The 12,852-nt window shown below is 45.0% G+C and overlaps 1 protein-coding gene across 1 annotated transcript in view; it reads right to left on the reverse strand.

Annotated features, from left to right (window-relative positions):
• Positions 1–6,882, reverse strand: part of LOC106594695 (glycerol-3-phosphate dehydrogenase 1-like protein) — a 13,388-nt gene extending 6,506 nt beyond the window's left edge. The window contains exons 1-4 of the mRNA XM_082975983.1: positions 5,712–6,882; positions 5,031–5,208; positions 4,622–4,762; positions 1–34 (exon numbers count right to left, since the gene is read on the reverse strand). The exon at positions 1–34 is cut by the window's left edge and continues 105 nt beyond it. Coding sequence (XP_082832109.1) covers positions 1–34; positions 4,622–4,762; positions 5,031–5,208; positions 5,712–5,755 — 397 coding nt within the window. The 5' untranslated portion in view covers positions 5,756–6,882. The remainder of the gene's footprint in view (positions 35–4,621; positions 4,763–5,030; positions 5,209–5,711) is intronic.
• Positions 6,883–12,852: the final 5,970 nt, after the last annotated feature.

Consider the following 12,852-nt stretch of genomic DNA (forward strand, 5'->3'; position numbering starts at 1 on the left):
TGAGCTTCAGGCCCTCCGGGCCCTCGTCTATTCCCTGTGGGGACAAGACACAGCTACATGCTTCTATAGTGTCTTTCATTCCATTTGTTTTACACGGCAATGTGAGAGAAAATATCTTAGCAAGCAGGCAGGCAGGCAGGCAGGCAGACAGGCAGGCAGGCAGGCAGGCAGGCAGGCAGGACACTACAGTAGATCCAGAGTTAACTACTCTACTCCCCCTGATATTAGCCTACTCTCTCCTGCTGATGCTAACTCAATCTGGGACAGGGATGGGAGTACCGAGAGGAGAGCATATCATGTCCCCGCAAACATCACTCTTGAAATATTCAAACATCATAAGCCAGATGTGGGAGTTTAGTTGCCGTGGAGAGAGACAGAACCAGCTGGTGACAGAAACAAACTAGGCCAAGCCAAGGTACTGTGGGTTCGTTTTCTAGACACACACTGACACACAGAGTACAAACACTTCCTGAATAACTAGAACTCTGCAGAAGTAGTTGTCACTGACTGAAGACTAGGCATTAATACATTCATTGTCAGTAGAGAGAGAGAGAGAGTAGGCTGAATAAGAGAGAGAAGCCTATTAAATGAATCCCAACACCATAATTGTCTGATTACATTCTTGGAGAACGGGAGGACTATCCTCTCTCAAAAAACAAATGAGCCTGTAGTTAATTATGTAGTAATAGTTTTACAAGCCTCTCCACTAAAATAAAGCTTCTCAGAATCCCCTGTCTTCTTAACCACACAAATCCCTCTTTACAAAGGCCCTGCTCTGGCCCAATCCAGAGGTTTAATACAAGGCCCTGCTCTGGCCCAATCCAGAGGTTTAATACAAGGCCCTGCTCTGGCCCAATCCAGAGGTTTAATACAAGGCCCTGCTCTGGCCCAATCCAGAGGTTTAATACAAGGCCCTGCTCTGGCCCAATCCAGAGGTTTAATACAAGGCCCTGCTCTGTCCCAATCCAGAGGTTTAATACAAGGCCCTGCTCTGGCCCAATCCAGAGGTTTAATACAAGGCCCTGCTCTGGCCCAATCCAGAGGTTTAATACAAGGCCCTGCTCTGGCCCAATCCAGAGGTTTAATACAAGGCCCTGCTCTGGCCCAATCCAGAGGTTTAATACAAGGCCCTGCTCTGTCCCAATCCAGAGGTTTAATACAAGGCCCTGCTCTGGCCCAATCCAGAGGTTTAATACAAGGCCCTGCTCTGGCCCAATCCAGAGGTTTAATACAAGGCCCTGCTCTGGCCCAATCCAGAGGTTTAATACAAGGCCCTGCTCTGTCCCAATTCAGAGGTTTAATACAAGGCCCTGCTCTGGCCCAATCCAGAGGTTTAATACAAGGCCCTGCTCTGGCCCAATCCAGAGGTTTAATACAAGGCCCTGCTCTGGCCCAATCCAGAGGTTTAATACAAGGCCCTGCTCTGGCCCAATCCAGAGGTTTAATACAAGGCCCTGCTCTGTCCCAATCCAGAGGTTTAATACAAGGCCCTGCTCTGGCCCAATCCAGAGGTTTAATACAAGGCCCTGCTCTGGCCCAATCCAGAGGTTTAATACAAGGCCCCGCTCTGGCCCAATCCAGAGGTTTAATACAAGGCCCCGCTCTGGCCCAATCCAGAGGTTTAATACAAGGCCCCGCTCTGGCCCAATCCAGAGATTTAATACAAGGCCCCGCTCTGGCCCAATCCAGAGGTTTAATACAAGGCCCCGCTCTGGCCCAATCCAGAGGTTTAATACAAGGCCCCGCTCTGGCCCAATCCAGAGGTTTAATACAAGGCCCCGCTCTGGCCCAATCCAGAGGTTTAATACAAGGCCCCGCTCTGGCCCAATCCAGAGGTTTAATACAAGGCCCTGCTCTGGCCCAATCCAGAGGTTTAAAACAAGGCCCTGCCCTGGCCCAATCCAGAGGTTTAAAACAAGGCCCTGCTCTGGCCCAATCCAGAGGTTTAATACAAGGCCCTGCTCTGGCCCAATCCTGAGGCTTAATACAAGGCCCTGCTCTGGCCCAATCCAGAGGTTTAATACAAGGCCCCGCTCTGGCCCAATCCAGAGGTTTAATACAAGGCCCCGCTCTGTCCCAATCCTGAGGTTTAATACAAGGCCCTGCTCTGGCCCAATCCAGAGGTTTAATACAAGGCCCTGCTCTGGCCCAATCCAGAGGTTTAATACAAGGCCCAGCTCTGGCCCAATCCAGAGGTTTAATACAAGGCCCTGCTCTGGCCCAATCCTGAGGTTTAATACAAGGCCCTGCTCTGGCCCAATCCAGAGGTTTAATACAAGGCCCTGCTCTGGCCCAATCCAGAGGTTTAATACAAGGCCTTGCTCTGGCCCAATCCAGAGGTTTAATACAAGGCCCTGCTCTGGCCCAATCCAGAGGTTTAATACAAGGCCCTTCTCTGGCCCAATCCAGAGGTTTAATACAAGGCCCCGCTCTGGCCCAACCCAGAGGTTTAATACAAGGCCCCGCTCTGGCCCAATCCAGAGGTTTAATACAAGGCCCTGCTCTGGCCCAATCCAGAGGTTTAATACAAGGCCCCGCTCTGGCCCAATCCAGAGGTTTAATACAAGGCCCTGCTCTGGCCCAATCCAGAGGTTTAATACAAGGCCCTGCTCTGGCCCAATCCAGAGGTTTAATACAAGGCCCCGCTCTGGCCCAATCCAGAGGTTTAATACAAGGCCCTGCTCTGGCCCAATCCAGAGGTTTAATACAAGGCCTCGCTCTGGCCCAATCCAGAGGTTTAATACAAGGCCCTGCTCTGGCCCAAACCAGAGGTTTAATACAAGGCGCCGCTCTGGCCCAATCCAGAGGTTTAATACAAGGCCCTGCTCTGGCCCAAACCAGAGGTTTAATACAAGGCGCCGCTCTGGCCCAATCCAGAGGTTTAATACAGAAAGGGGAGAAAGAACCCTGATACAGTTATAAAGCTGTTCTAACTACATCATCTGATTTAAAAGATGGTTCTTTTTAACTACATAAATGTATGACAGATCTAGGTAGACCATGGCAGAGAGACCATATGCACCATTAGATAAATAAGCTCTTGTGGACAGACTACGTAAACATTCAGCATCTAACCAAATTACACAAGACTTTACTTTCCTGGTTAATCAAGATATTTTTAAATAGAACAACAGGTCATTAAACCCATTGGGTAGGTATATGGTATATGGCTACATCTGTCTGTATGTTTTTCTACCCTGCTGTCACTGAGTTCAGGACAGGTAGTGTTTCCTACCCTGCTGTCACTGAGGTCAGGACAGGTAGTGTTTTCTACCCTGCTGTCACTGAGTTCAGGACAGGTAGTGTTTATACCCTGCTGTCACTGTGGTCAGGACAGGTAGTGTTTTCTACCCTGCTGTCACTGAGGTCAGGACAGGTAGTGTTTTCTACCCTGCTGTCACTGAGGTCAGGACAGGTAGTGTTTACCTACCCTGCTGTCACTGAGGTCAGGACAGGTAGTGTTTTCTACCCTGCTGTCACTGAGTTCAGGACAGGTAGTGTTTATACCCTGCTGTCACTGAGGTCAGGACAGGTAGTGTTTTATACCCTGCTGTCACTGAGGTCAGGACATGTAGTGGTTTCTACCCTGCTGTCACTGAGGTCAGGACAGGTAGTGTTTTCTACCCTGCTGTCACTGAGGTCAGGACAGGTAGTGTTTATACCCTGCTGTCACCTGAGGTCAGGACAGGTAGTGTTTTCTACCCTGCTGTCACTGAGGTCAGGACAGGTAGTGTTTTCTACCATGCTGTCACTGAGGTCAGGACAGGTTGTGTTTTCTACCCTGCTGTCACTGAGGTCAGGACAGGTAGTGTTTTCTACCCTGCTGTCACTGAGGTCAGGACAGGTAGTGGTTTCTACCCTGCTGTCACTGAGGTCAGGACAGGTAGTGTTTTCTACCCTGCTGTCACTGAGGTCAGGACAGGTAGTGTTTACCTACCCTGCTGTCACTGAGGTCAGGACAGGTAGTGTTTTCTACCCTGCTGTCACTGAGTTCAGGACAAGTAGTGTTTATACCCTGCTGTCACTGAGGTCAGGACAGGTAGTGTTTTCTACCCTGCTGTCACTGAGGTCAGGACAGGTAGTGTTTTCTACCCTGCAGTCACTGAGGTCAGGACAGGTAGTGTTTTTCTACCCTGCTGTCACTGAGGTCAGGACAGGTAGTGTTTCTACCCTGCTGTCACTGTGGTCAGGACAGGTAGTGTTTTCTACCCTGCTGTCACTGAGGTCAGGACAGGTAGTGTTTCTACCCTGCTGTCACTGTGGTCAGGACAGGTAGTGTTTCTACCCTGCTGTCACTGAGGTCAGGACAGGTAGTGTTTCTACCCTGCTGTCACTGTGGTCAGGACAGGTAGTGTTTCTACCCTGCTGTCACTGAGGTCAGGACAGGCAGACTGGACAGGGCTCCATATAGCCTTGTGAGGAGGAGAACACTGAGAAATGAGAGGGCTCCATATAGCCTTGTGAGGAGGAGAACACTGAGAAATGAGAGGGCTCCATATAGCCTTGTGAGGAGGAGAACACTGAGAAATGAGAGGGCTCCATATAGCCTTGTGAGCCCTTATGTGTTTTAGGTTGGAGAGTAAACATAAGAGTAGGACGTTGGGCGGCGTGAAACTCTTACCTTAATGAGTGTGATTCCCCTGGCCTGGGAGGAGACACATCCCACCATCTCATCACACAGCTTCCTGATGAACTGGTGAGGAACCACGAACACTAGGAGGTCAGCCCCCTCAGCAGCATCCTGGAGCTGGGGTACCGCCACCTGTTGAGAGGGGGGGGGGGGGGGGGGGTGAGAGAGAGGGAAGGAGGGTGAGAGGGGGGGTGAGAGAGAGAGGGAAGGAGGGTGAGAGAGGGGAGTGAGAGAGAGAGGGAAGGAGGGTGAGAAAGTGGGGGGGGTGAGAGAGAGAGGGAAGGAGGGTGAGAGAGCAGGGGGGAGGGCGGAGGAGAGGGGGGGGGGGGGGTGGTGATTGTGTAAACTACAAGCATTCAGTCTTTGTTTAAACTCATTTCTGTTCAGAAAGTCCTCTCACCACATTGTCAGGTAGTTTGTATCCAGGCAGGTACTTGACATTCTCATGGTCTGTGTTGATGATGTCTGTGAGATTCCTGCCGTTCACGTTCTCCTCAAACACCCACATCTTGACCGTGGTGGCAAAACGCTGCAGGGTCTGAGCATTACTGCCGATTATCCTGGCAATGGCTGAACCCCTGTAGGGAAGAAGAATCATTTATGTACATTACACTTCTCTACAATATACCATTTACCATCATCCTGTGGCAAGAGACAATAGCAAAAAACGATCAAAATTATTATCATAACTGTTCACCATTATTTTAGAATGGATAACCTATAATATTCTGCCTTGTCCTTTGTCAAGAATTTGCTCATGTCATAAACATTATCCTTAAAACATTATCGTACAGAAATGCATTGTAGTCGCCTCAACATAAGTGGATTGAAACCCCCACGTTGCTCTCTGCTCATGTTCTCCTTGACAATATCTACAATGTAACGTCGATGTTATCCAATGGAGCCGCGCTCGCCTCTGCGCCAGAGAGAGAGATACCTACACGGTAAGAGACAGACACTAATGCTGCTCTAGCTAGCCAACTGGCCCAGTAACATCTATCTTACCATCTCTAGAGGTTGCACGGCATGTTGCCTGTCATCGATAGGAGCAACAGTGATCATTGACAGTGACTGAACTCACCAGTTTCCAGAGCCGACAATACACACTTTCAGAGGCGACGCCATTGGAGATGTTTCCTATATGCTTCCGGAGAAGAAACTGTTCAAAATGTATTGATTTCGAAGATATAGGTAACTAGTGACAGATGATATGTGGAGTGGATTTATGGAGAGGAGACAAGAGAGAGCCGCTACGCTACTACAGACTGGACTACTGTAAATGACATCACCAAGGAGATGCCGCACTGGAGGATTCTGGGATTTCGAGTTTTTTTATGTTTGTTACAATTAGCAGGTAGAAGTTTATTATCCTATTTCATCTGATGTCTGTCCCCTGATAAATTGCAAGACAATTGTTGCAATGTTTACTAATGTCTCTTTTCTGGAAGAAATTCAAGAAGAATATTAATTGAATAGCCTTACATTTTCATATCAAATAGGTTAAATGACATCGTCCTATTTTGAACCTATTCGAAATGAAATATTGAATGTCCCACACATCATGCATGTACGTTGGGATCCTTGTGTGTGGTGAATAAACTGTGGTGAATCCGTGTGTTCTCAGCGATGATGTATATAACTCTGTATTCTAGAGGTACACCAGTGTCGTGGTTGGCTGGCAGTCAAAGGGAGTGACCATCCCGGGATTTCCAGTAGAAAAAACGCAGAAACGTCAGAGCCACACACACCAACACCGCAGCAAGACACGGAATACCCCTATTCTCTCCTCTTGTTCTCTCCTCTTCTCCTCTCTCTTCTTCTCTCAGCAGAAGACAGTACAGGGTCCATATTCTCCAAGAAGCGGCACTAACGGAGAATGTGGTTATCACCCTGTTCTGGAATCTCCACTGCATTCAATCTTCTTATCGTTCGGTTTTACACCTTCTAAAACAAGATAATCATTTTATCGTTAGACTAAATCTCAACTATGGACAAGCACCCAGGCTCCAACACGATCAACCCCGCATCCTGCCATGGGAATCCCGCCGCACAGAGGTTGGACGGAGGAGGTGGCGGTCCGTGTCCGCACAGCCTGAGCTCAGAGGCAGGCACCGCAGGCAGCCGTGGTGGGGTGTCCGGGGACAGCGGGTCTACTCCGCATCAAACCCGCAAGCGGCGCCTGGAGGGGGTCCTCAATAAATACACCAACCTGCTACAGGGATGGCAGAACAGGTACAGTAGTCTGTCTATTCAGGGGTCTAGCTCTGGTCCAGGGACGCACACTAACACAGTGGAACAGAGCTAGTTTTACAGGGGTTCTTAACTGAGTTTGGTGCCATTGTTGATCAGTTGTGTCTGGTGGAAAGTCATCTCATTTCACATATATATATCTTTTTAATCTCATTTAATCTCATCTATTCACAACAAGTTCGGTTCGATATTAAATATTAATATTATCTATTTAATTTTCACCTATTGTTTTTCGTATCTTATCATATGTATTGATAACAGAAGTTACAAAAAAAGGGGTCAGATCACATTCGCGGTAATAGATCAGCTGATTGATTATGATGTCATAGGATTTTTCCATTGGACGGACTGAACCTGATTGATTATGATGTCATAGGATTTTTCCATTGGACGGACTGAACCGGGAGGCGCGTCGCTTTGCGTTGCTGCACGAAAAGGCATTTTCTGTCCTGTTGCCATGTTTACTAGAACACAGTTGTTGTTGGCAGCAACACAAGTGATGACCATTAACATAATATATAAATACTGTTTTTTATGTTCTATTGTGCTCTGTTCTAGTCTATAGTTGAGTGAATTATTTGTTAAGTGGTCATACTGCCTTCCATCATGAAAGCAGACCTTGGGTTCATAGAGATAAGGCGTTCAGATAGGAAGGTTAATAAATACTTGAACAGGAACAGTGGAAGGGTTGTTTTGGACTGATTTCATTTCCAGAGCCAGATGGTCCCAGGCTGTGGGAAAGCTCCAGGGTGATTGGTTGACAGTCTGTGATGGGGGACAACAGACTGTATTTCACTGCCCTTTACATTTCTATTACTGAACTTGGCTCATTCAGAGTGAATAGACCTTTTTACACTTGTCCAGTAGACCTATCTACCAACACACAGCCCTATTCCCTACATAGTGCACTACTTTAGACCAGAGCCCTAGTCCCTATATAGTGCACTACTTTAGACCAGAGCCCTATTCCCTTCATAGTGCACTACTTTAGACCAGAGCCCTAGTCCCTATATAGTGCACTACTTTAGACCAGAGCCCTATTCCCTACATAGTGCACTACTTTAGACCAGGGCCCTATTCCCTACATAGTGCACTACTTTAGACCAGGGCCCTATTCCCTACATAGTGCACTACTTTAGACCAGAGCCCTAGTCCCTATATAGTGCACTACTTTAGACCAGAGCCCTATTCCCTTCATAGTGCACTACTTTAGACCAGAGCCCTAGTCCCTATATAGTGCACTACTTTAGACCAGAGCCCTATTCCCTACATAGTGCACTACTTTAGACCAGGGCCCTATTCCCTACATAGTGCACTACTTTAGACCAGGGCCCTATTCCCTTCATAGTGCACTACTTTAGACCAGAGCCCTAGTCCCTACACAGTGCACTACTTTAGACCAGAGTCCTATTCCCTACATAGTGCACTACTTTAGACCAGAGCCCTAGTCCCTACATAGTGCACTACTTTAGACCAGAGTCCTATGGCCCTGACTACATTATGCAGGTAATGGAGTTCCATTTGGGACAGAGCCACACTGTTGTTTTGGATTAGGTGTGGTGGGTGGATGGTGGGATCTGAATGAAAATCAATGACGGAAAGCCCCTCTCCCATTTCTGGCACGCTGCGTGTGTGTGTGTGTGTGTGTGTGTGTGTGTGTGTGTGTGTGTGTGTGTGTGTGTGTGTGTGTCACTGTGTGTTTAGATCGATAGGGAAAGCAGCCAGTCTTGTAATGAGCTCTGATCACAGTGTTCTATTGGTTACTGATTGATTCAAATTAAAATTCAAGCTGCTTTATTGGCATGAAAAACATTGTGTCAATATTGCCAAAGCCACAATGTATACAATATACATGGTAATAAAATTATAAACAATAACAAATAATAATATAAAATGGCAGTAAATAATAATAATACAAAATTATATACAAAAATAATAACAATAAAATGGTAACAGTCAATAGTAGAATGTAATGTAATAAATATAAAAATATAAATATGGAAAATGAAACTATAACTAACTTATAACTAAATAACGGTCATCTTCACCATTACATCAGTACTACAACTACCATCATCATCATTACCACTACTACCACCACCACCATCACTAAACTGCTATCATTACCATTACTACCCATACCACTACCACTACTACTACTACTACTACTACTACTACCACCACCATCACTAAACTGTTATCATTACCATTACTACCCATACCACTACTACTACTACTACTACTACTACTACTACTACCACCACCATCACTAAACCGCTATCATTACCATTACTACCCATACCACTACTACTACTACTACTACTACTACTACTACTACCACCATCACTAAACTGTTATCATTACCATTACCACCCATACCACTACTACTACCACCACCACCATCACTAAACTGTTATCATTACCATTACTACCCATACCACTACTACCACCACCACCACCACTAAACTGCTATCATTACCATTACTACCCATACCACTACTACTACTACTACTACTACCACCACCATCACTAAACTGCTATTATTACCATTACTACCCATACCACTACTACTACTACTACTACTACTACCACCATCACTAAACTGCTATTATTACCATTACTACCCATACCACTACTACTACTACTACTACTACTACTACTACTACCACCATCACTAAACTGTTATCTTTACCATTACTACCCATACCACTACTACTACTACTACTACTACTACCATCACCATCACTAAACTGTTATCATTACCATTACTACCCATACCACTACTACCACCACCACCACCACTAAACTGTTATCATTACCATTACTACTGTCATGACTGTCCTGATCAGGTCAGGGTACAGGAGACCACCACCCTACAGATTATCTCCCAAAACCCCAACAGAGGAGGAGAGATCTAGGGGTCTGAAGATGTGGGGGGTTTTATGACACCTCACGCCCATAATAAACCTTAGGCCACAGAGAAATTCCTTTGTCCTCTGGAGAACTGGCCTCAGAACATTAAACATGCAATAAAGGGACTTTGGAACAATGGTTTCCGTCAGCCACAATGGTGGTCATGACGAGAGGTGGAATATGAAAATGTATGTAACTTTTGTATTGTTATTAAAGGTTAAGAGATGACGTTATTATGAAAACATTGTACCTTTAAGAGTTTTCCCAGTATATGCCTGATGTTTATACATTGTACGTTGTGTGGAAAATATCCAAATCAAAGAGAATGTTTTGGTAAAGATGAGATGTGAAGGTAGTGTCTAAAATAGGATTTTAGTCAAATCTAGGCCTTGCCCCTTAACTTGGTCCGCCCAGAGAATTGCCCTAAAGGCGGTTACGCCCACTTCTGACCCGAGGGTATAAGACAGGAGAGTGAAGAATTAACATAGGAGACTAATTGACCCCAAGCAGCAGCGAAGGTCTAACAAAGTCAACGAACCCCAAAATGAAACACAAGGTTGAAGACAAAGAAATCTTTTTCTACACGAGCTACGGACGAGTAGCTGTGTCTAAGCGGGTGAATTCAAGCCGAACCACCCAGCCTCCACTCTCCATTGAATCGTGGTATCTACACCGTTCGAGTCCGAAGCTGTGAGCTCTGAGCTACAGAGCTGTCTGTCCTCAGAAGACCCCTTTCAGATCAAGGGCGAGGGATCAGACCCCTAAGCCAAGAAGGACACTGACATCGTGAGGACAACCAGAGAGCTGCGCCGGAGAAGTGCGTCATTGAGAAGCCTGAACGACACACGCGGAGCTTCCCTTCTGAGACCTCCAACACGTAATTACATCATTATATTCTGACCCATAAGAGCGGCAGTTCGGGGCAAGGCTAGGTTTAAATAAGCATAGCTGACAAATGAACCCAAATGTATATTTCTCTCGTGTACTTTCTTGGTTTCTCTCTCTTTTAAATCCCCATTTTGGGTAACACGTTCCATAGTGTGTTGGCCCGTTATACTAAGTCCTAATCAATAGCTAGACTGTGTTTTGTGTATGTGTATTTTTATCATCATTTTAGCTTGCTAGTAAATAAATAATCAACTAAGATTGGTGTGGTAAACTCATTGGTGGGACCCGGGTCCGTGCAGATTCCCGGATTATGCGACGTTCAGAATGAGACTGTAGAGGAAATTGATTAATTTAGCGACTGTTGTAAAATCGATATTCTGATATCCTTTGAGTTAATTTGGGAAATAGAAACTCAATCAAAATAATGTTCCCATGGCGCCCCAGGTTGATGAGTTAATAATTGCTTGATTCATTGCTTAATTCATTTAATCACGCAATTATAAACCGTTAATCATTCGATGAGCAACAGTCGTCACATTAACTAATACAACGTCACGACACTACCCATACCACTACTACCACCACCATCACTAAACTGCTATCATTACCATTACTACCATACCACTACTACTACTACTACTACTACTACCATCACCATCACTAAACTGTTATCATTACCATTACTACCATACCACTACTACTACTACTACTACTACTACTACTACTACTACCACCATCACTAAACTGTTATCATTACCATTACTACCCATACCACTACTACTACTACTACTACTACTACTACTACTACCACCACCATCACTAAACTGCTATCATTACCATTACTACCATACCACTACTACTACTACTACTACTACTACCACTACTTCCACCACCATCACTAAACTGTTATCATTACCATTACTACCCATACCACCACTACCACCACCATCACTAAACTGTTAACATTACCATTACTACCCTTACTACTACCACTACTACCATCACCATCACTAAACTGCTATCTTTACCATTACTACCCATACCACTACCACTACTACCACCACCATCACTAAACTGTTATCATTACCATTACTACCCATACCACCACTACTACTACTACTACTACTACTACTACCACCACCACCATCACTAAACTGCTATCATTACCATTACTACCCATACCACTACTACTACTACTACTACTACTACTACCACCACCACCATCACTAAACTGCTATCATTACCATTACTACCCATACCACTACTACTACTACTACTACTACTACTACCACCACCACCATCACTAAACTGCTATCATTACCATTACTACCCATACCACTACTACTACTACTACTACTACTACTACCACCACCACCATCACTAAACTGCTATCATTACCATTACTACCCATACACCTACTACTACTACTACTACTACTACTACTACTACTACCACCATCACTAAACTGCTATTATTACCATTACCACCCATACCACTACCACTACTACCACCACCATCACTAAACTGCTATCATTACCATTACTACCCATACCACTACTACCACCACCACCATCACTAAACTGCTATCATTACCATTACTACCCATACCACTACCACTACTACCACCATCACTAAACTGTTATCATTACCATTACTACCCATACCACTACTACCACCACCATCACTAAACTGTTATCATTACCATTACTACCCATACCACCACTACCACCACCATCACTAAACTGTTATCATTACCATTACTACCCATACCACTACTACCACCACCATCACTAAACTGTTATCATTACCATTACTACCCATACCACCACTACCACCACCATCACTAAACTGTTATCATTACCATTACTACCCATACCACTACTACTACTACTACTACTACTACTACTACTACCACCACCACCATCACTAAACTGCTATCATTACCATTACTACCCATACCACTACTATTTGGAATGATAAACAACAATAATAATAGTAATAACAATAATATTAATAACAATAATATTAATAATAAGTAAGTTACTGCTTACTATGCAGATGTTATTATTCAGTGTCCCTCAGGCTATGGCAGGCAAATACATATTTGGCTGCAAGAGGAGCCATTGCTCCTTCGCCCATGAGTATTTTTACTTTTTCCTCTGGGTTTAATA

The sequence above is a fragment of the Salmo salar genome, chromosome 05 (assembly GCF_965601325.2).
Source record: "Salmo salar chromosome 05, fSalSal1, whole genome shotgun sequence".
Lineage (NCBI taxonomy): Eukaryota > Metazoa > Chordata > Actinopteri > Salmoniformes > Salmonidae > Salmo > Salmo salar.